At 42.3% G+C, this 24,054-nt stretch overlaps 1 protein-coding gene across 3 annotated transcripts in view; it reads left to right on the forward strand.

The window, feature by feature from the left end:
• Positions 1–24,054, forward strand: part of GUCY2F (guanylate cyclase 2F, retinal) — a 115,659-nt gene that overhangs the window by 70,924 nt on the left and 20,681 nt on the right. For all 3 annotated transcript variants that reach the window (XM_019426828.2, XM_053891270.1, XM_019426829.2), the window contains exons 9-16: positions 580–756; positions 2,975–3,131; positions 8,762–8,911; positions 11,890–12,038; positions 14,292–14,455; positions 15,235–15,427; positions 18,687–18,861; positions 23,005–23,103. In XM_019426828.2, the coding sequence (XP_019282373.1) occupies positions 580–756; positions 2,975–3,131; positions 8,762–8,911; positions 11,890–12,038; positions 14,292–14,455; positions 15,235–15,427; positions 18,687–18,861; positions 23,005–23,103 (1,264 nt within the window). The remainder of the gene's footprint in view (positions 1–579; positions 757–2,974; positions 3,132–8,761; positions 8,912–11,889; positions 12,039–14,291; positions 14,456–15,234; positions 15,428–18,686; positions 18,862–23,004; positions 23,104–24,054) is intronic.

Here is a 24,054-nt window from a genome sequence, read left to right on the forward strand (position 1 = left end):
CACCCATTTATTATCTCAGTGTTCTGTAGATCAGAAGTCTATGTGTACTCAGCTGGGTGCTCCACTTAGTATCACACAAGGCTGAAGTTAAGGTGTCAGTCACGCTGGACCCTTATTTGGAGTCTCTGGGGGTAAATCACTTCTAGGCTCAGTCAGATTGTCAGCAGAATTTAGTTCTGTACAGTTGTAAGACTGAAGTCCCTATTCCCTTGCTGGGTGTCAGCTGAGAGCTGTCTGCAGCTTCCAGAGGCTGCCCATATTCCCTGATTTGTAGCCTCCTTCCTCTATTTTCAAGGTCGACAATGGAGTGTTGAGTCCTCACACTTTGAATCTCTCTGACTCTTGCTCCTCCCTCTTCTTCTGGTTTGAAGGGCTCATATAATCAGATTAGGCCTACTTTTTGCCATATAACTTAACAATCACAAGACTAAAATCAGAGATTGGAGATAATGGGGGCCAAAATTCAGCTTATCACAGCAACCAGTCATAGGAAGAATGAAGAGAAGGGTATGTGCTCTAAACTCTAGTCCCCAGTTGTGACAGGACAGTTGTGACTTTTCTCTCTCCCTCTGTTTCCAGATGAAGGACCTACGTCATGAAAATATTAACCCTTTATTGGGCTTCTTCTATGATTCAGGAATGTTTGCCATTGTGACAGAATTCTGTTCCAGAAGGAGCCTAGAAGACATATTGACAAATCAGGATGTGAAACTTGACTGGATGTTTAAATCATCACTCCTGCTGGATCTCATCAAGGTTAATGGAAAGACTGAGGAAATTTTAGATTTTCCCTAGAGATTAGAATTTAAATGTTTTTCGGATGTTTTATTTTCCTTGGGTCATTGTGATGATCTCACTTTTCCACCTTCCTACCCATGGTCTGCCCCCATCCCTTCTCGTAGTCCCTTTGTCCATATCTATTATAAGGTACTGATATAGAAAAGATTTACTCCTCCCACCCCTGTTCCTCAATTTGAGGGCCAGATTTGTCTTTACTTCCTGTTGCCATTGAGCACTCTTTGCCTTAAGCAATACTTTCTTCCATCCTGTTTCTCTGCGTTCTGGATGTGGAAAAGTACTCATTCTCAGATCCTTTGGTGCTGCTTAGCTTCATCTCCTGGTTCGCCTTCTAAAAGGTGTTTCAGTCTAGAACAGGTGACAGGTCTTTACATACCATTGGTGTAAATATAAAACTCAGCATGACCAGAAAGCCAAAAGACCATAGGGTCTATTGGGCAGCAACTCCATTCTCTGAGGCAAGGACTATTGACAGCTAAGGGGGTTCATGGATGGGTCTATGTATTGGCTTTAGTGCAGTCCTTGAACTCCTTGGAATAATATGCAAATTTTATCTACATGCATTTTTATGGAGCTGAACTGCTTAATCAATGATTTGTTGAGCTTCTTGCATATTGACCAGTCTTGACCTTTCTATTGTGGCCTAACCCTTTTCAAGGTAGCTTTATAGACATTATCGCATTCCAATTGTCCATAAAATGTGATTAGCCTCCTTTTACGGAGGTTCAGAGAAGCTAAATGAGGTATACTTTGTTATATAGTGTCTGCCATACATAGTAAGTGCTCAATAAATATTTATCAGCCAACTATTAAGTGGCAGAGCTGATAATAGAATCCAAATCTCCTGATTTCAATTCTAGTACTCTTTCCACTCATCCTATAAGCAAGGTCCCGTGAGTTAAGGGAGAATCTTCTAAATGACAGTCCTCTCAGGCCCATGATGAATGAAAGCCAAGCATTAGACAACCCCGGGGGAAATCTCACCCACTGCAGACTTGGCTTGGAAGTACTGGGGACTGCAGATTTTCTGAGGGCACAGGATGTAAAGCATACAAACACAAAGGGGTGTCAGGCCACAAAATAGAGCAAGATACTTAAAAGGGCTCAGCATAAACAGTTCTGAGATGATTGCACTAGAATATGAATTGCATTTATATGTGAACGAATAAACCCATCTGATAGAGTCCTGGTGGATTACATTTGAATGTCATATAAAGTTGCCCAGCAAGCTGCAAAGATCAGCAGTATTCAGCTTTCGTGGTATATTTTTAATTACAAAAATACCGTATTAAATGAAATTTAAAATCACATGATATAAATATATATGGGAATACATTGACATTTACTCTACCCTCTTTCACATCTTCCCCCAAAGTTAACCACTGATGACAATTCGGTGATTAACCTTGCAATTCATTTCATGTGTACATACATTATAGATTTGGTTGTTTTTAAAAATACATGATGTCACATAGTTTTGCATCTTAGTATTTTTCACTTACTTTATGGCTTAGAGATGATTCCCTGTTCGTACATACGGATCTATTTTATTGCTGTTAACTGCTGGAGAATATACCACAGTTGGGATGCACCACAATTTGGACGGTTCCTTCTTGATATGTATTTACTATAGTTTTAATGATATAATATTATAAAGCAGAGCTGCCTTGAGCATTCTGGTGTATGTCTCCTTGTGCAGATGTACAAGCGTTTCTTTAGAGGGGAAGCAGAATCCTTAGGTCACAGGGTATGCATGCTTTCAATTTTGATACCTGTTGCCAAATTGCCCACCAAAAAAGTGAACCAATTTTCATTCCTGCCAATGGTGGATGAAAGTTGGGCTAGACTTTTTGGGGGGAAATCAGAATATTTCAATTCTTGGAAATTATGTATGCATGGATCTATCCTATGTTTGAAATGTCAATAAATTTCCCAATAACAGACACTTCTCTATACATACAAGATACATTTATTCATCAAAGCATAAAATTTTAGAGCTGGAAGGGACCTGGAAATAATTCTTGTTGTCAAAGTTTTGCTTTGCTTACATATAAGAAAAAAGGGCTGAATTCTAGACTATAATAGCTCATACCATTAACAAGCTCAGACACTGGCTTCTAAAAGCACAAAATAGTTAAATAAGTTACTAAATAAATCCTGTTTGTATCATCTGCAGGGCATGAAGTACTTACACCACAGAGAGTTTGCTCATGGGAGGCTGAAGTCTAGGAACTGTGTGGTTGATGGGCGTTTTGTACTAAAAGTGACAGATTACGGCTTTAATGATATCTTGGAAACACTAAGACTCTCCCAAGAAGAACCTTCTGCAGAAGGTAAGCAATGTATTATGCCCTTCTGATGCATACAAGGTAACTCCAAAATTCAAATGAGAATACAAACTGAATTAAAGCCTCAGGCCAATTCAACTACCCACTTTTGTTGAAAATTCAGCCTCATTTCCAAGCCAAAGGAGTTGAATGAAGTCTGCAGGCTGTAATCTCAGCACAGCCTACCCTTCAGAACAAAGCCAGTGCAATAATGTTGAGTTCCTGCTGTGGCAGGATTAGGCGGTATTGTTTGGAGACCCCAGGAGTCTCTGGAGGAACTTGCTGAGCTATAGGCACACAGTAGGTGCTCAATAAATACTTGTCAGGTTGAATGGAAGGTAATTTGGTAGCTGGACCCCCACGAAGCACATGCTGGAATGGGATGTCACTAGAGCCTACCCTCACTGTCTCAGTCTGAGAGAAAGAAGCAAGGAGGGGGCTCCCAACAAGTAAATACTCTGTGGGTTGTGTGGGATGGCTTCAGACAGAACTATGGCCTTCTAGTAAATAAGTAGGTATGCCTGTAAACTCCCGTTTTGTGTTTTTGTCTTCTGTTTAGGGCCCCAGTGGCAGCACCAAACAATGCCTGTAGGGGTCATAACAGATCAAAGAAAAAGGAGAAATCTGAGATGGGGAATTGGGAGTGGGTGAGTGAAAAATAGGAGGGAATGTACTGATGGAAGAGATGAAGGAAGAAAGAGAAAGAGTAAGAGGAGAGAATGAACTGAGTTAAATACATATAGGAAACTTGGGCATTAAAGGTTTTAACGAGCACTGCAAGGGTGAAGAAGAGAGTGACATAAAAACACAGAGAAACCGACAACCCCAAAAAGGCAGACAGAGGGACATATCAAGATTACAACATATACTCATATTCTTAAGAGTCTGTGGCATTGGAATTTTTCACACTGCAGACTTTACTACATAAGAGAAACGAAAACTGAAAGACACAGGGAGGACACATGCATACAGACAGACAGACAGCTCAGCCATGAGTGGCATCATCTTCGTGCTGTATAAAACTTATGGAATAGGGGCGCCTGGGTGGCTCAGTCGGTTAAGCGGCCGACTTCGGCTCAGGTCATGATCTCACGGTCCATGAGTTCGAGCCCCGCGTCGGGCTCTGTGCTGACAGCTCAGAGCCTGGAGCCTGTTTCGGATTCTGTGTCTCCCTCTCTCTGACCCTCCCCCGTTCATGCTCTGTCTCTCTCTGTCTCAAAAATAAATAAACGTTAAAAAAAAACAACAACAACAACAACAAAAAAAAAACTTACGGAATACTGAACTTTAGGGAGGCATCTAGTCCAACTTTCTCATTTTACAGATGAGATCACTGAGACTCAAGGTTTGCCCAAGTCCTGCAGCTACTTAGCAGCAGTGCCAGAAATTCAGTTCAGGTTTTTGGAAGACTGGCCCCTACACCTAGCTAAATTATGGCTTGTAATAACATTTTCCTTTCTCTGCCCATCCATGCTTGGGAGGACTTGAAGCTCCTGGTAATCACAGTAAAAACCATGTGATATTCTCTCTTTCTCTCTCCACCCCCCGCCTTTTCTGTGGACCTGTTCTTGTTGCCAAGTTAGTCTTATGGTTATTGTTTGGCTAATTCCAATTTGAAATCTTGAGTAGTTGCCTGGTGTTAATGCTGAGGATGTTGAGGACAACAGCTGCAGATTGGCAAGTACTTAGCTTCCTGTCACTATGAGTCATCTATAAAAGATAAAACACAATGACCAGCCTCCCAGAGTTCCACTTAATTCACAGGTTGGAAACTTGCAAACTTAAGAAACTCTGGTATTAGAGTGGGGAAAGAATAGTGTGTGTGTGTGTGTGTGTGTGTGTGTGTGTGTGTGTATGGATCCGGTCTGTCTCTTGCTGTCTCTCCCTCTTACTGTTTCATTTCACTCTCCAAATTTCAATGGCAGTCTGGATGCTCAAATCCATTCTTCACGCACTGCAGCCAGAGGGTTGTTTTCTCAACTGCAAATCTGATCATGTTACAGCTGTGCCAAAATTCACTGAATGGCTTCCCATTGCTCGTAGGATAAAGTTCAAATTCCTTTACATGGCTTATGAGCCCTGTGTGGTTTGGGCCTTGTGGACCTCTCGTGCTTAATCACTCCCTCTCCACCTCTGTGCTCTAGCAGTACTGAGCTCCTTCCAGTTGTTTACCCCAGGCTCTCTCTTACTTGCAGGTCTTCACACATGCTGTGCCCATTCTTTGGGACACTTTTCCTTCCCAGTCTGTTATACACTCCTCTGAGTCTGGCTAAATTCTACTCTTTCTTCAGGGCTTAACTTTAATACCACTGATTTAAGAGACTTTCCATAACCCCCTTTGCTCAGCTAAGCTCCTCTCTTTATGATCCTTAGGGCTTTGAACTTTGTTGTTTTTTTATATTAAACATTTAAAAATGTTTATTTATTTTTTGAGAGGGAGAGAGACAGAACACGAGCAGGGGAGGGGCAAAGAGAGAGGGAGACACTGAATCTGAAGCAGGCTCCAGGCTCTGAGCTGTCAGTACAGAGTCCATCGTGGGGCTCCAACTTGTGAACCGTGAGATGGTGACCTGAGCCGAAGTCGGATGCTTAACCCTGAGCCAAGCAGGTGCCCCTGAACTTTGTTGTAATACCATACTTTAAAAACAATTTTCTAATGTTTATTCATTTTTGAGAGACACAGCATGAGCAGGGAAGGGGCAGAGAGAGGGAGACACAAAATCTGAAACAGGCTCCAGGTTCTGAGCTGTCAGCACAGAGCCTGACACGGGGCTCGAACTCACAAACTGTGAGATCCTGACCTGAGCCAAAGTCGGATGCTCAACCGACTGAGCCACCCAGGTGCCCCAGTTATAATACCATACTTTGTTGATATGGCATTCTGTCTTCTCTCCCTTCCCAACCTATAAGCTCTGCAAAGGCAAGAAACAGGCTTGCCTCCCTCAGTGCCTTTCACAGCATCTGGCAAATCAAATGTTGGTTGAATCAGTGAATGGATGGAATAAAATGAAATAATGAACCTTACTGCTTCCCTCTTAGATGACAGGGCTAATAGAATCTTATAATTAGGAGGCCCTTGCAAATCATCTGGCTCAACTTCCATTTTACAGATGGGGAAGCTGAGGTTTGGTAAGGTGACCAAGCTAAGATTGTGAACCCCTGTCTCTTGACTTTCAACTCTATGTTCTTTTGTACTTCACCACACTGGCTCTCCACAGTTGATTTTTATCACCATAGCAAGGCTCAGAGTTAGTACTGGCATCAGCAGATACAAAACAAGCCAAAGTAATTTTTCTAGTTTTCCTGAGAGTTCAAGTCTAATGGCAGGTAGTGGCTCTTACTTGGCTCTGGAGTGGGGATGGGGAAATGGGGGTAGGTTGTAAGTGTATTCATTACTGTCCACTTTCAATTACGTAAGTATAGTGCAGATAAAGCCTCATTTTAGCCATTAACAACATACATGTAAGTGCTCTTTGAAAATACTATTTGGTAATGATTGTATTTAATCACCCCGCTTTTTACCAGAGAGTTTCGCCCTCTTTTCCCTTCTTGTGCTTTTAAATGTGCAGGAGAGAGGGTAACAGAAGAAGCAGCTGCGTTTTTCTTGCTCCAAGATACACCCCCCCCCGCCCCTCCAAACCATATCAGAAATGTATGCCTGACATCCCACAGTCAGAAATGTATTCTTTTCACCAAAGTAGCGTTCAATCTTTTGGTTATTTGCAAATACAAATCCTCCTAGACAAGAAGATATAATGGCAAAATCATTATAGTAAAAATATCAGAGAATGTCATGAGGGTGGGGGAATATAGGGGTGTGGGACAAAGGCTGGGGACACCTGGGAGACAAAGGGAGAAAGTGAGTACATGATTGGGGGTGAGGCTAGAATTCCCTGTTCCACCATTTTGATCAGGATTGGCTCAAAATAGGAATTTCCAGGGTGAGTTTCTCTTTCCCGGGTTTCACTAACAAATCAAAATAACCTCTGACCTTTCCATCCTCCGGCCTGCTTCCCATGGGCTAGTCCCGTGGGCCCTCTTCCCAATACCCCAAAATTTATAGAGATGAAAAGTTAGCCAGCACTTTCCCCCTGCACTCACCCTCACCCTCAGCAGACACTGTTCTCCAGCCTTCCTTCCTGGACTCCAACCCCTTATTTACTCCAAACATCTCCCCTCCAAGGAGCACATGAATCCCATCCCCAGCCCTGTCACTACCTTCATTATAGCCTTCCTGTGTATCTGGTTCCCTGTCCTGTTGCTGCTTCCCCCATCCCCCATTCAGGCCCCCTTCCCCTCTCCTCTGGCTCTTACTGTAATAACTTCCTAGCTGGTCTCCCTGACTCCAGCCTCTCTCCTTCTTCAATCCAGTTTGTGCAGGTTGCCAGATTAATCTTCCAAACACAGCTTTCATCAAATCCCTCTCCAGCTCCCGCACCCCTACTGCCTTTTGTATTCACTCCAAATGCCTTCATTTGACTCTCAGGGCCTCTCACCTTCTGCCCTCATTCTTCCAGCCACTCTCCCTCCCCCACTTCATCAAGCCCATTTCTCATTTCTCATTATTCCTTAACAGAGCCCTTCTCTTCAGCCAAGCTAATCTGCTTACCACCACCCCCATCTGCAATTTGCTCCTTTCTACTTCTCGTTCTTTTGCATGTACTGTTCTTTCTCCCTGCAAAGCCCTTACCCTCTCAGCTCTAGGAAACTGCATCCTTGACCTTTTGAACAAACTCCTTTAAGATTTAAGTTTTTCCGGGAAGCCTTCCTGGATTAATTTGATCAGCTGTTTTCTCTTTTTCTAGTTTGAACTTCATGGAATTGCCAATATTCAACCATTTTTGACCCACAGAAATGGCAATTTCATATGATTCAATGTAAAAGGCTGCCTCCAACTTTTGACTAGTCCATTTATATTATTAATGTGTATTTCTTTCTACATTACTTAAGTGGCCCTGCCGTGTATTGCAGTCAGGGGTTCACAGGTCTGTCTTGCCCACTGGTCTGTGAACTCTACGAGGGCAGAGGCAAGGTCAAATTCATCTCTGGCACCATCCCTGTACCTAGCATAGTGCCTCGTACATAGTAGACCCTCAATAAATATTTGTAGAACTGACTTGAAGGGACTGTTGCACTTTTTGCTCTGTGAGGAATAGAGGGAGCCTGGAGATCCTCTAATCCTCTTAGAGAAGACCTGGAGAAGGCAACTTGTGAATCCCTGAGCTCCAACACAATCAAATTACCAGGCACATATAGATCTCAGCAAACAGCAAATCTATGGCAACCAGAGTGGTTGTGCACTTGCCTTTCCCTGGCAGCCTGCCAATTGCTACTTGCAGGTTCAAGAGAGCAAGAAAGGAAGTGCCAGATAGTTTTGCTACTTTGAGCTTCTCTGCCCTTCCCCACACCTCTGCTGTGCCTGCCTGCATGGTCCTGGAGTGGGGAGAGTAGTATGCTTTCCTCTGTGCATAATTTCTTAGATTCATAGATTTGGACCCTGGGGGGCACTAGCATGCCATTCTGTCTAATAAAAATATAAAGCAGTCAATGAAACAGCACCCTTGGAACCCTTGAGGGCATTGCAGATGCTGTCAGTTAATCCTTCCTGCATTTATTACACAATGCTTTCTTTTCAGAGTTGCTATGGACGGCCCCTGAACTGTTGAGAGCTCCAAACGGCAGCAGGTTAGGTTCTTTTGCAGGAGATGTCTATAGCTTTGCCATCATCATGCAAGAAGTCATGGTCCGGGGCACCCCATTCTGCATGGTGGATCTGCCTGCCAAAGGTAAGCAGGAGGTGAGAAAAGAGCACTGGGGGCCACCATGACCCAGATCATCAGCCTAACCCAGGCTGTTGTAATTTGCCACAAGAGTGAACACTGTCATCTGTCTGTGCTAACTGCCTGCTAGTCTGCAAATAACTCGAGTTGTGCACAGGTGGGACTTGGAGCCAAACAGATTTAGGCATTTGGAAGAAATTCCGTAACCCAAGAAGCTGGCTTTTCCCAAACTGTGATGCAAGCCAAGGACCTACAGGACCTATGTTGGTCCTTTTTTTTTTTTTTTTTTTTTTTAAGGAGCCTCGTCTACTTTGAGACACTCCATGCCAGGTATTTCAGTACCCCTCATGATGCTGGTGAATGGCAAGGTCCTTCCATATTTTCATACCATAGGCTTTCATCCTCATCTTTCATGAAAATGTTTGACTACCAGGCACAATACATCAATGAATGGTAAAATCAGTGGGCAAAAGTTTGAGGGGAAACAGGATATTTGCATATTATAAGAGTGTAAACCCACTAGATACTTAGTAATTACAGGTGGAAAAATAATACGTTTACTAACAGAGGATCCTGCAGACACTACCTTAACCAAGTGATCGAGGCATGTTGACCTCATGTACCCCTTGAAGTGATACACCAAGAAGGGCACAATATCACCCTTGTGGAATTTTTGCAAAAAATGCATAACCTGAATCTAACGATGAGAAAACATCAGGCACACCCCTAAGTGAGAGACATTCTGCAAAATAACTGTCCAATACTCATCAAAAGTCATGAAACACAGTGACAGAATAAGGAACCATCATGGATTGAAGGAGACTGCGACACAATAATTAACTGTAGATTGGGATCTTGAATTGGATTCAAGATTGTGGGATAGAGGAGGGATATTAGGAATAAAATCGATGAAATTCAAATAAAGACTAGAACAGTAGTATTAGTATTGTACCAAATGTTCATTTCCTTTGTACTATGGTTATATAAGCTATTAACATTAGGGAAGCTGAGTGAAGGGTATACAGGGAATTATTACACTACTTTTACAACTTTCCTGGAAGTCTAAATTCATTTCAAGATAAAAAATAAAAAATGCAAACAAAACAAAGCAAAGAAACCCCAAATACTTAACTATCCTTTGCCCTACTCAGAGTCCCATATCATTCCTCTACTCAAAACTCTCTGAGTGTTTACCATCATTTGTCAAATGAAGCCCAGATTCCTCACATGACATACAAGGCTCTTCATAATCTGGCCCCTAGCCACGTATCTAAGCTTATCTTCTGTCACCCCCTGCACGCCAGCTAAACCACATGACTGGAAGCACCTTGGTCTCTTTGTGCCTTCAGGAGTGCTGTTCACAGTACCTGGAATGCCCTCACCTTCTCCCCACTTTGCATCATCCAATTTTTACCATCTGCCCTGGAAAACCTTTTATAACTTCTTTTGTGTGGGCCAGGTGCCCCCTCTGTGCATCCCTGTGTGTATGTCTGCTAGAAGGCTTATATTGTTGGTCATTATTTATTTCCTCAATTGGACTATTAGGTCCTGAGGGGTATGAATTATGCTGAGCCTCAGCAGAGAGGTAACCCATTCAACTCAGTGGTATTCTGGTAAAAGGATAAGGACTCCCTTTACCAGAGAGCAGATGAGGGCAGTCAAACCCCAAGGGATTGGTTCACATGGAATCTATTACACTGAGGGCAGGGTGCTGCAGTAGAGAAACTATTCCTGGTATAGGCCAACCGGGGCTAAAGAAGCAGAAGTGTGATGTGACAAGGCGCTGAGAAGTCAGAGGCAACAGCTGAAATTCTTTCATAGAAACAAGGGGACACTTACTATGGTATGAAGCAACACTGTTGGAGTGTTGTAGCCAATGTAAGGGTGGGGAGGGCGCACTGGTGGGGCAAGCAAGGTTTGGTTCATGATAAGAATATTGGAGTTGGGGGTGTTGGGAGGTGTTTAAGGATAAGAAATGAGCTCAAGAGATAGGGCTTGGATTTTACCCTCTGTGTTATGAGAAGTCGTGAAAGGGTTTTAAGCAAGAAAGTGACATGGCCAGATTCGTGTTTTAAGAATGTTTGGCAGAAGGCTAGGCTGGTCCAGTTTGAGTGTGGGTTGCTGAGGACATTGGAGGCTATTTTCTCCTACTTCCAGGGAGTTCTCTCAGTCTTCCTGATCTAGATCTTTGCTCACTAATGGTTTTTGGGTCTTGAACAGGGAGTTTTGGAACTCCTACTTGAAGTCTGAGGCATTTGGAAGTGAGACTGCCTGGGGTAAAATTCAAATTCTGTTACTTACTAGCCTTGTGACTTTGAGCAATTTACTTTCTTTCTGTCCCTCATTTTCTCCTTCTGTAAAATAAAAATAAGGGTTCCTACCTCATCTGTTTGTAGTGAGAATCTAATGAAAGAATGCATTCAGTGTGGTTAGCCCATAGTCTGATACATAGTAAATTTTCCACTGAAAGTGAAGTTTAAGGACAAGCAGTCAGGAAGATCCAGATGAGGTCTTAAACTATTGACTGGAGTTCTTAATCCTCTTTCCCTAGGGGCCAGGCAGGGCTCACAGCATGGATCTGGGCTGGGCCTGGGCCTTCAGGGAGGGCTAAGTGGGTCTACTGTGGGGACTGAAAAGTTTAGATGATTTGGGGGTCATTGAAGGGAGCCAGATCATTGGAGGTGTGTAGTGTTAGAATCAACGTCAGATAGGCCACATCTAAAACCTAGTAGGAGCAGGATAAAGCTGTACCTAAATGATACTAATAGCCCAACTGATTATTTTCTTGTCCCCTCATCAATTGAATGACACATCCTTTGCTCAGATACAATTTATATTCAAGCCACCTAAGGAGAAAGCAAAGGAGATGGCTTTCTGTGATTTTTCCTGATTAACCCCTTTCTTGGCTAAAACTCTATGATCTTTGCCAAATCCTAGTGCTTTTTCTACAATTTATAAGACTTTTTCTTCTTGTTTCTGGACAGAAATCATAGACAGACTTAAGAAGCCTCCTCCTGTGTACAGACCAGTGGTTCCTCCTGAATATGCCCCTGCAGAATGTCTCCAGCTAATGAAGCAGTGCTGGGCTGAAGCTGCAGAACAGCGACCAACTTTTGATGAAATATTTAATCAGGTAAGTACTCTCTGAATCTTAGCATTGCCCAGAAGTCATCCCAAAGCCGGCCTACCAAAACTAAGTATTTGGGTTCTCATCATATTGTGAAAGGAATCTCTTGCAAAAGAGAACATCACTCCTCTTGGGGAAGTAGCATGGGGTGGCTAGTTGGAGGCTTTTGATCCTGGAGCATTCCTAGCACATCCTCCAAGAGAGCAATGGTTGGTTTTAATGTTCTTTGGTATATGAACCTCTGTTCCAGACCACCCACAATCTGACCTAACCAACCTTTCAGAAATAAAATTGAACCACTGGGCATTTGCAAGGCAATGGCATTGAGACTGTTAAAAGATGGGTATCATGGAAGAGATGTATGTGGACCCTCATAGAGCCATGTTTGCTTTGGAGATCCCAGAGAACTCTGCTGAGTATACCATTTAAGTGATGCCAGGTGGTTTTGGAGGGTCAGGAAAGATAAATGGTGTTTGAAAGTGTGCTCATGATGGAAGAAAGTGCAAATGGGGAGTAGAAAAGGAGGAGACTTTTTAGGTTCCTAGGGAACTCCTTGAGGCAATAGAGTGCACAGAAAATGATAACTTATCTCCTTAAGATATTGAATTTCTAAAGAGTTTGATTCTTTCCCTATAGTTGGGGATGAAAAAGGGGAAATGAGGTAAGGACAGAGAAAGCCCTGCTAAGGGAGCTAAAGTGCAGTTCCTATGTAGGAACATGCTGCTTAGGGCTTTGTTGAAACTACAGGATACCGAAACTGAGGGTGCTTTCTGTGAGTGCTGTGTCAGCTCTGGTGGAGAGGCTTTTGAGCCTGGCTGGAGTACAGCACTGAGATGCTTTGTGAGTGGCAGGTATCTGAGGCGGAAAAAAGAAACAGTTGGATGGAAAGCCTGAGGGGGCCCTGCATATGAAGTCATCCATGTCCCCAGCTAACAATGCCTCCATTAGCCTGGCTGGGTTTCTTGAGGACACTCAAACAGGTGTTTAATAGTATGGAAAAGGCAAAGGACCATGAAGGTCACATTTCTGAAAACTTACCATGAGGCAGGAGAAAAAGCATTTGCTCTTGTGTTGATGCTACAGATGTTATTTCAGAAGGCAGCAGAGAAGCTGGTGATAGACAGAAGGAGTGCACATCATACGGCCTTCAAACAAGACATTGGTAGGACTGCCTTTACTGAAATGCTTCGGTACTGAAAGACAAGGATAGCCTGCCAACTTCCTGCAGCTAATAAAACTTAAATGGGAAGAGAAAGAGAGGAAGGCTCCCTGGGTTAGGCAATAGGGGGAGCCTTAAACAATTGAACTGGCTACTGAGATTACCTGTAGGACTTTGGTAGACATGTAGATGTGGACCAGGCTCAGAAAGGGACTCCTAGTATCAGCCTTGGGGCACTGAGTGCTAAGGGGAGCATTTGTGGCCCAGCTGCATAAAAAGGATTCATTGGGATAGGTTCCTAGATGTCTGCTCAGCAAAACTACCACCAGTCTTTTATTGTAAACACAGCCTTGTGCATGCTGACCACATCAGCAAGGGGGGGTTACCCTCTTGTGATTCCAATGCTATGCCGCTCTCCCTGTCTCTGTAGATGGACAGAGTCTCAGGAGGGCACATGAAAAATCTGCGGCATGCACCCACCTCTAAAGGATCAGGGCATAGAATGGCTCAAGACCAGTTGAATTTCTACATGACCCTGACTGACATGAAGGGCAGGTGGTAGGGCACCTATTATTCCTGGACCCTATGGTAAGAAATAGGGGTAGATTTTACCATGTAGCTCTTGGGTCATATTTAAGAGGTCAAGGAACCTCCCTCTGTCCAAGAACTGATAACACAGTGGCATTAGAAGTCAGGATGATTTCATAGGCTGATTATCTAGAAGGGTAAAACAGTGCTTCCTTCCCTCTTTCCTCTTATCCCACTCACAAATGGCCAGGGCTCAAGACCAGATCCTATTGTCTTTGAAGTAGCTACTATTCATGTGACAGCATCTGGGAACTGAAGAATCCTTCCCAGAACACCTTTGCTCAGATTTCAAAGAACCAGAAGGGTGGGGGAAGAAGTGCTCAGGGGAAAAGAGTCTTGTGAACAGGCCAGGTAACATTGAAGTTGAGTGGTGACTTTTCCTACTTATACCTAGGTTTACTTCTCATGCCCTGGCATTTTGGAGGAAGGGATTTTTGATAAGGTGTCCTAGCCATCATCTCTGAGTTTGTGGGTTAAGAATTCCCTGGGTCCTTTTTCTGTTTTACCTCCAGTTTAAAACTTTCAATAAAGGGAAGAAGACCAATATCATTGATTCCATGCTTCGGATGTTGGAACAATATTCTAGCAACTTGGAAGATTTGATCCGGGAACGCACTGAAGAGCTGGAAATTGAAAAACAGAAAACGGAAAAGCTTCTAACACAGATGCTACCACCGTATGTGTGAACACCTGAGGAGTGAGAATCTTTGTAACAGTGTGTTCTATTAAAAATAGAAAAAAAATTACCCATCAACTAACTGCTCCTTCCCCCTGTCCCGTACCCTCTTTACTCCCAGTAGGTTTGAGTCACACCTTCAAATCAAAGATGAATTGGAAACCAAGGGAGAAGAGCACACTTCCTAATTTCCCACTACCTGTGGATCATGCTGGTCATTTAAGTTTTTGGTGCTTCAGTTTTTCTATGTGTCACTTCATGACTTTGCCTGGAAGTTGACCAATTAAAAGGAGGCAGTTCTTTGAGCTCCTAGAAGAAAGTAGCAGAGTTGTTTTTCTAGGTTTTTCCTTCCTTAGTTCAAAGCCTTATCTGTTGATACAGTTTCCAAAATTTCCAAGGCACCTTATCATGTCATAAAGTAATCTTCTAGGAGATAATAGGGGAAACTAGTCTCATGCAAAGCAGCTACCTAGGAACATTCCCTGAGTGAAGGGACAGCTGAGGAAGAAGGATAGCTTGCTGAAAAAACTCCACAAAAACACAAAGGCTGTCTGTTCAGTGCTGTATTCCAGCATCTGGCACAGTGCCTGGCACATCATAAACACTCAATATATATTTATAGAATAAATTAAAGAATTAATGTTTTCATCCAGATGACATCTACTTACTCATCATTTACTTGGCAGTGATTTTTGGAGAAACTGTGCTCTAGCAGATATGTGTGTGTGGCATGTAGGGAGGCCTATATTCTCTGAGGAATAGTTGTGTCTGCTTTTTAGGTCAGTTGCTGAATCCCTCAAAAAGGGCTGCACGGTTGAACCTGAGGGCTTTGACTTGGTCACCTTGTACTTCAGTGACATTGTGGGCTTCACCACCATTTCCGCCATGAGTGAGCCCATTGAGGTGGTGGATCTTCTCAATGACCTGTACACACTCTTTGATGCCATCATTGGCAGTCATGATGTCTACAAGGTAAGTTACTTAGCAGAGACATATATATTCTAGAGAGAAAATTTTTGTATGAGGCTTATTGGTATGCATTCCGAAACTAAAAGGATTTTACTGAATGTGGTTAGTTAGGAAGTAAAATTTAGATAGTATACCACTTCCATTGGTACGTTATTAGAAATGAAGGCCAGATAGAATGCATACAATTTCACACTTTACAAAGTAACAGTATGAACCCAGCAAGAGATTGCTAGTTAGATTTCCTTTGTTTTCTAGAACTGAGACTAATAAGAGCAAAAAAGGCTTATTGTGCTTCAGTGGCTAAGTAACCACACTGTAGGCACTATCATGCTAGGTACTGAAGGGGAAGGGGAAGAAGCATTGATGTTTTGCCCCTAGTTGATGACTGCTACAGAGTTCCTTTTGGTAAAGCTTGTGTAGATCTAATACATGCTGTTAAAATTTGGTTTCCTCCCTTAGGTACTGTTTTTATACAGGAGGGAACTCTGGCATTACATATGTCAAAGAACTATTACACCTGAGGCTCTTTGGGATTGCTACTGGGTAACCAAGAGCCTATTTAGTAGCCTGAGGTCTAGGGAAGTCATTAATTGTGAGGTTGCAAACCCCTGCCCCTACCTTCCCTCCACCCCTCCAGCTGTCAATTTCCACTCTTCCTATCAAGGTTGCAGAATATGAGCAGAGAACAGATGACTACATTCACTCATTTCAGGTGCCATGCTTCCTTACCCTTGATTTTATGTGTTGTCTTTATTGAGGCAGAAATTGACTAAAAATCTTACAGCTGTGCAAATGCCATTTCCATGTTGTCTGCAACATGGATACTTGTCTTATTGATGGAGAAATATGCCCAGGCATCCCAAACTTCAGACAGCTCCTCTGTCCCAGGAACCAAGGTTAGAGCTGTGGAATGAGTACCTCCGTTCATTGGATCCTTCACATTAGTCTGAAATGTTCCAACTCTCAAATCACACACAGGGCAGTGTGTTTATCTCAGATTAGGCAGGGCCCTTTCAGGTCAGGTAGAGAGCCTCAGGGGTAGGCCAAGCTACCTAAATAGGGCTCAGAAATAGACATCATACCTGTCAATCAGCAGGAGTACAAACTAATCAAGAAGCACACATGGAAACCACAGTGCAGGAAAAATCCATGGAATCAGACTACCTGTCTTAACTTGTTCAGCTCAAGCAGCTTGAAGAGAAAAACAAATCACCAAAAGCTAATTCAGTTGAAACTAAAATCAAAGATAATTCAGCATGGGCAGTAACATAGCCACTGGTTTAATCAATGCAGCTGATACTGTTCAGACAATTGTTGGAAGTCTTAGGGCTGAGGCCATAAGATCTTTTGGTACTTTATGGCTGCAGAAGGGAGTTGGTAGGCTGTTTCCAGGAAAAAGCAGGGCTATACAAATCCAAAAATGAAATCTAACTTTTCACTGCTGTTTATTAAAAGCAACAGTGTGAAGGAAATAAAAATTAAACCAGAAGTGACTCACCAAACCTGTTTGTGTTTTCATTTTCTTTACCTATAAAATTGGAATCACCTCCCCTGGCACTTGATAATCTGAAATGAAAGTAAGAAGGTTACTTCAGAATTATGAAGTTGGTGCTTTGTTTACAGTTTCAATTGTCCTGCCACCACCCAATCTCAACCAGACCTCCTTCTATACATCCTCTGCTTTTTTTGTGTCCTTATGCTGGCTTACACCACCCACAGTTCCCCACAGCAGTCTCACACCAAGACTAGGCAGTGCCCATGCTCCCTGCCTTCTAATATCTTCATCCATACTGGTGGGGACTCCTGGGTGACTGAATCATTTGGGGGAAGAGTCAACCACTATTCTTTGATAATGGCCAGCCAGTGAGTCTCTCCCCCCCATGTAACATTTGCATCATAACCATTGCCTTCCTCTGTGTAGGCAGGCATACATATTTGAGGGCAGGGATCCTCTTCTCAAATTGCACCAGGTAAGGGAGGCCCTGGATGGAAGCATGATGAGGTACAAAGTCCCATGGATTCAAAGCATTATTGTTATTGGCTATATAGAAAGGCATGATGAGGGGCCTATTGCTGATTACTAAACTTTCTCTGGAGCTGAGTCATAGCCACCATCCCATGGTTTGTGTCAAGACATATCAGTTTGGTGATGTTGATGATGATGATGATGATGATGGCTGCTGCTGCTGATAGCTTGCCCTTATCATCTACCAGACAGGTTTTAAGTGCTTTGGCATATATTAAGTTATTTAGTCCTTAGAAAACTCTATAAGGTAGGTACTGCCATTGTCCTATTTTACAAATAAGGATACTAAAGCACAGAGAAGTTAAGTGGCTTCCCAAAGCCATGTAGTCTGTAAATGGTGTATCTGGGATTCTAACCAAGGTGGTATGACATCAGAATTTCATGGTCTTAACTATTGCACTCTGTGAATGCAGTTGTCTAGAAGAACATGGATTTTAACTTGATCCAAACTTATCCTAGCAGAGCCTGACTGGCACATTTCATGGAAATCCTTTCAGCTTACTTATCTTTTGGATTTACTTGAAAAGCTTCAATTTACCAGTCACTAAGAGTGAGGACAGTTCTGTTGGGAAGATGAGGAATATAGATTGCCTTTCTTTACAAGTATCCAGCTCTAACTGCCCCCTGCAAAGCAGTTGAGGGCACATACTGCTCCTCCTTAGATAGGTAGCACCAGGAGAGGAGGAGGTAGCTGGTGGAAAAAGACCCAGTTCTCAGACCCAAGGCAAAGCAGAAGGGACAATCTCTTCTACCTCCTTCCTCTCACTTTCTCTATATTTGCCTAAAGGCTACCCCAGCTCATTTACCTGAAATCATCTAGAGAAATGCTTTGTTAGAAGAGTGGCATATGCACTTTCAGCTAGGGGGGTCTTCCATGGAAACCCATGGGAGGTCCCAGAAATCTTCCCTTCCCCTTTCTCCAGGAATTACTTGGAGACTGATAGTTCTCTAGGAATGGCAGGAATCTGCAAAGTAGCTGCACCTATTTTAGAATCTCTGGGTGTGGGACCTATCCATCAGTACTTTTTTTCCATAAAGCTCCTTAAATGATTCTAATGTGCAGCCAGACCTTGAACCACTGAGAGTCTTGCTCTGTCTTCCTCCTTTTACAAGAAGTAGGCCTCCATCATATTCCTTAAGCTCTGTGAAACATAGACATATGCACATGTGTGCACACACACATGCATACAACACACACGTTATTTGCCTGCTAATTCTATTTCCCATAATTCCCAGGTAGAGACCATTGGAGATGCTTACATGGTGGCCTCAGGCCTCCCAAAGAGGAATGGCAGTAGGCATGCAGCTGAGATTGCAAACATGTCCCTAGATATCCTGAGCTCCGTCGGTACTTTCAAGATGAGACACATGCCAGAGGTCCCAGTCCGGATTCGAATAGGCCTGCATTCAGGTAATGGCCAGCTAAAGTAAGAAAAGACATTCCCATGTGCTTCAAGAGAAGGGTAGAAAGGTGGGGGAGGGTATTGCTTCCTTGATTACTGGCAGCTGGTTTACCCAGGTATCTAGCACTGCATAGTTTCTTTATGCCTACCCAAGTTTTACTCTCTTGCCAGCATCTGCACTACCCCAGTGGGCAGCAGTCCTTGTCCTAGGTCCCAAACCCTTTCAGTCTACCTTTCTTGTTAGAGCCAACATTTCCTATGTGCCACAAGGGAAGATTAGAAAAGGGGTAGTACACCCCTGATTACTTTATGCCTAACACTGTCCTCAACTCACTTTTATGACATACTCCTCACTCTCTGAATGCCTTTTCTCCTTGTGATTTACTGGTTCTTTTAGGAATTCCTGCTTTCTAATTGTGGCTGCTCCCGCATTTTCTGCAGTGTTCTGAGTTGTGGTCTCCTTGCTTTCTGAACATCTTGATTTCGGTTTTGCAACCCACTCCAACCTGGCTTTCATTTCCTACCATTGTCTGATAATCTCTTCCATCTCTTTCTGTTCCTTAAATGTTGACATTCCTTAAGGTTCAGTCTTTCATCCACTGTTTTTCTCTCCTCATGTACTCTTCTCTCATTCACATCTATGACTTAACTACCACTTGTACACTGATGGCTTCCAGCGCCACACCTTCAGCACAAGTGTTCCCTCTTAAGCTTCAGTCTTGTCTTTCAAGCTTGCTGCTGAAATCTCCACCTGAATGTCCCACACAGACATTAGACTCAAATCCAAAACAGAATTGTTTTCTTTCCACATAAGCTTCCTCCTCTTCTGGTATTTATTCTCTATTTCAGTTGGTGGTACTATCATTCACCTAGTTATTCCAGTTAGCCTTGGCAGTGATCCTCCTTGACTCCTCCCTCACCCTGACTTTCACCATTCAACCATTTACCAAGTCTTGGGCAGTTTACCTTTTATTTTTATGTGTGTGTGTGTGTGTGTGTGTATTAAAAAAATTTTATTTAATTTATTTTTAAATTTACATCCAAGTTAGTTAGCATATAGTGCAACAATGGTTTCAGGAGTAGATTCCTCAATGCCTCTTACCCATCCCCCCTCCCACAACCCCTCCAGTAACCCTCTGTTTGTTCTCCATATTTAAGAGTCTCTTATGTTTTGTCCCCCTCCCTGTTTTCATATTATTTTTGTTTCCCTTCCCTTATGTTCATCTGTTTTGTCTCTTAAAGTCCTCATATGAGTGAAGTCATATGATATTTGTCTTTCTCTGACTGATTAAGGTTAGCATGATACCCTCTAGTTCCATCCATGTAGTTGCAAATGGCAAGGTTTCATCCTTTTTGATTGCCGAGTAATACTCCATTGTAAATATATGCCACATCTTCTTTATCCATTCATCCACTGATGGACATTTGGGCTGCTTCAAAGAGTTCTTTCTTTAATTTTGAAGGGGTGCATGTGCCCCTTCAAAACAGCATACCTGTATCCCTTGGATAAATACCTAGTAGTGCAATTTACCTTTTAAATATTTCTTGAATCTGTCTTGTCTCTACTCAACTCTCACTGCTCAAGTCTAGGCCACAAGCATCTCTTATCTGGGTCACTGCAGTAACATTTCCTTGCTTGTACTCTTGCTTCTTTCTATCCATCCTTCTCGTAGTCATCAGCATAATCTGTGTTGACTTGTCTCACCTTCCATTAGACTATTCGTTTCTTTAAAAAATTTTTTTACATTAATCTCTACACCCAATATGGGGCCTGAACTCATGACCCTGAGATCACATGCTCTACTGATGGAGCCAACCAGGTGCCCCTATGCTATAAGCTTTTTGATCGCAGGAACCATATCTTACTCATGTTTGCATCCTGAATGCTTAGCATACAGCAAGTGTTCAGTATTTTTCTCTTGAAGAAAAGCCCTCATCTCTCATCTGTGCTTCAGTTTCATATCTCCAACCCTCCTTAGCACATCTCTTCTTAGATGATTCACCATTATTTTGAATTCAACATATCTAAAGCTTTAAGTCATCTTTTTTTATTTTTAAAAAAATTTTTTTACTGTTTTATTTATTTTTGAGAGAGAGAGTGCAAGTGGGGGAAGGGCAGAGGGAGAGGGAGACATAGAATCCGAAGCAGGCTCCAGGCTCCGAGCTGACAGCACAGAGCCTGACATGGAGCTCAAACTCATGAACCACGAGATCATGACCTGAGTCAAAGTTGACGCTTAACCGACTGAGCCACCCAGGTGCCCCTGAAGTTGTCTTTTTCCACAAACCATAAGCCCATGCCAATTTCCTCATGGTTGTCAGACAGCCAGCAAGTCTGTTGATTCTCCTTTCATAACGTCTCTCTTTTATCTCCCCTTTCTGCCTTCCCATCATCTCCTCCTCTCCAGTACTCACAACCTTTTGCTTGCATTACAGCAATAGCCACCTAACAGGTTTTCATGATTTTTCCCCTTTCAGTGCATTCTGTACACTGATCTGAGAAGAAAAAAGAAAAATCATTTTCATCATGTAATACTCTGCTCAAAATTTTCTAGTGGTTCAAGTTCCTCCATCTTGAACAACCCAATATTCAATCTTGTCTCCAGTTTTTCCCTACTCCCTGAACTAGGCAGATTGCTTTCTCAAAGAACTTCCCAAAATTCCATGCTCAATCCAAACCACAGACCAGTGATTCATGTCCCTTTTTTCCTATTCAAATCCTACTACCCATCAAGAGCTAAATAAAATCCTACCTTCTCCATTAGACCCTTCTTGACTGAACCATGTCCCCCAAAGCATCCCCCCTCCCATTTTCTTTTTTTTCAATATATGAAATTTATTGTCGAATTGGTTTCCATACAATACCCAGTGCTCATCCCAAAACCCCCTCCCATTTTCTAAACTATTATAGTATTTTTGCCTGTACCATTTATCTTACCTCAACCATACATTGTTTTGGGTTGTTGCTTAATTCCTTCCTGTTCAGTAGCTTCATCTCTTCAATTAGATATAAACTCCTAAAGAACAGAGACCATGTGTTGCATTTATTTTTTTATTCCCCTTGGTGCCTAGCTCAGTGCTCAGTGAATGCATATGAATGGGTGAGAAATGAATTAAAATGAAAGATGTAAGTTTTGTAGTTCTTATTGATTTTTATCCTTATAAATTAAAGAAAGAACTCTTTGAAGCAAAAACAATTACTTTATTTAATTAAGGAAATAGCAAAAAGGTAATGCTGAATAATTTTATTTTATTTTTAAAGTTTATTTATTTATTTATTTTGAAGGAGAGAGAGAGAGAGAGAGAGAGAGAGAATCCCAAGCAGACTCTGTGCTGTCAGCACTGAGCCCAACACAGGGCTTGATCTCACAAACCATTAGATCATGACATGAGCCAAAACCAAGAGTTGTTCACCCAACAACTCAGGCACCCAGACACCCCTATACTGAACAATTTTAAATAGAAACAGAGCATAGGCCAGAAAAGTAAGTGTGGAGAACTTTTTAGATACTCCTGAATTAGGTTTTCAGTATGGTGGCTGGGCTTTTTTTCACGTAATGTTCACTATCTGAACACCTATCATGGGCATATTGAGAAGTAAAAATAAAAACATTCTAAGGACAAATAGAAAATATTCTTGGATTATCTGTATATACTGCTTGTCTATGCCCCTAATACAAATGATTGAAAGTCAGTTCTACTTCTTTTTAGATTTTCCAATTGTCTTAACAATAATTCTCTTGGGAAATAAGCCCCATGAGATCCCTCCTTCTAATCCTAAGACATATGAAAGGGTTACATTTTTTCATTGTAACAAACATGCTTGGATCCTGAGTCCCTGCCCAGGCCTTTCTGGCTTGGGTTTTATGCTTTTTTTGTCCCTGTTGACAGATACAAGCACCTTGGGTGTAACTGTTATTTGGAACAAGAGTGTAAATCAGAAAGGTAGTCATGTTTGCATCATTATAAATGTGCTTTCTTGTAAGGCAAAGGGTTTAGTACTCATTATAGCACTTCCTTCAGATTCCCAGAGCTATTTGGCGGCAACTTTGTTCTTTTATGCAGCAACATTCCTTCCCTTGGCGGTGTTCCTCTGTTAACACTGGATGTATACCTGTTGACTGTAACCCCAACCAACTGCTACTCTACAGGGCCCGTTGTTGCAGGAGTGGTGGGTCTCACCATGCCCAGATACTGCCTGTTTGGAGACACTGTGAACACAGCTTCTCGGATGGAATCAACAGGGTTACGTGAGTACCTAAGTGATGGGATCAGATTGGAAAAGTGATTATTCTTTGAGAGGGGGAAGGAAAACAGGGTACTTGGGATTTTAATTTTTTTTTAAATAAAACATAATTTGAGAAGATTAAGGAGATTCTATACACATATTTCCTGGTCTCTAATTGCAAGCCAGTAGGGGGTGATGTTGGATTAAACATGTACCTTTCTTGTTCTAGAAATGAAGCTGTAGCTAAGTGACACTGAAATAGTCAATTTGCTCAAAGCAACTAAAAGTGTCCTTTGGGTAAAGAAAAAAATTGGCCAGCCGGGTGGGTTTGGGGAAGTCATGTTGAAAAGAGAAATAAGGAAGGGACTGGGATTTTTAGTTTTTCAACTGGTTTGTGGAGACATACCCAGAGTAAGCTGTCTCCTACACTGCCGTTATTTGCTGCTCTAGTCCTCTTTCTGAACTAGTCAGGATCCCAGGAGTTCTGATTTTATCAAATAGCACCCCCCCTTGAATTGAGCTAGCAATAATCCCTCAACCTAAGGAGCTTGGAAATCTGAAATAATTAATTCCAATTTGCCTATATATGAAACCTTTAGTTTCTATTAAAACAGGCATGGTATCAAAGATACCATTTCTTCCCCCCTTCTTTGGGAATAAAACTGTACAAACCATTATGCCATCTGTCTGTTGCTGGTGCCTCTTTATTGGTTATTTACTGCCACTACTAAGGCAATGTCAGAATCACAATGTGCTTTTAACTTTATCATGGTTGAGCAAAGCAATTTGTTTATGCTAATATAGGAAAAGTGTAGAAAACAATAATAGGTTCTATATACAGTTTACATGGATTTTATGTTTTAAAAACACTTAAGCTCTTAGCAACCCTGGCTCTGGCTGCTACTGGGCAAGACAAGCTCTTCTCAAACTCCAGCAGTATACACAAACTAGTCCCCGATGATATGGTGGCCTA

The sequence above is a fragment of the Panthera pardus genome, unplaced genomic scaffold (assembly GCF_024362965.1).
Source record: "Panthera pardus isolate Hobbes unplaced genomic scaffold, ASM2436296v1 HiC_scaffold_27, whole genome shotgun sequence".
Lineage (NCBI taxonomy): Eukaryota > Metazoa > Chordata > Mammalia > Carnivora > Felidae > Panthera > Panthera pardus.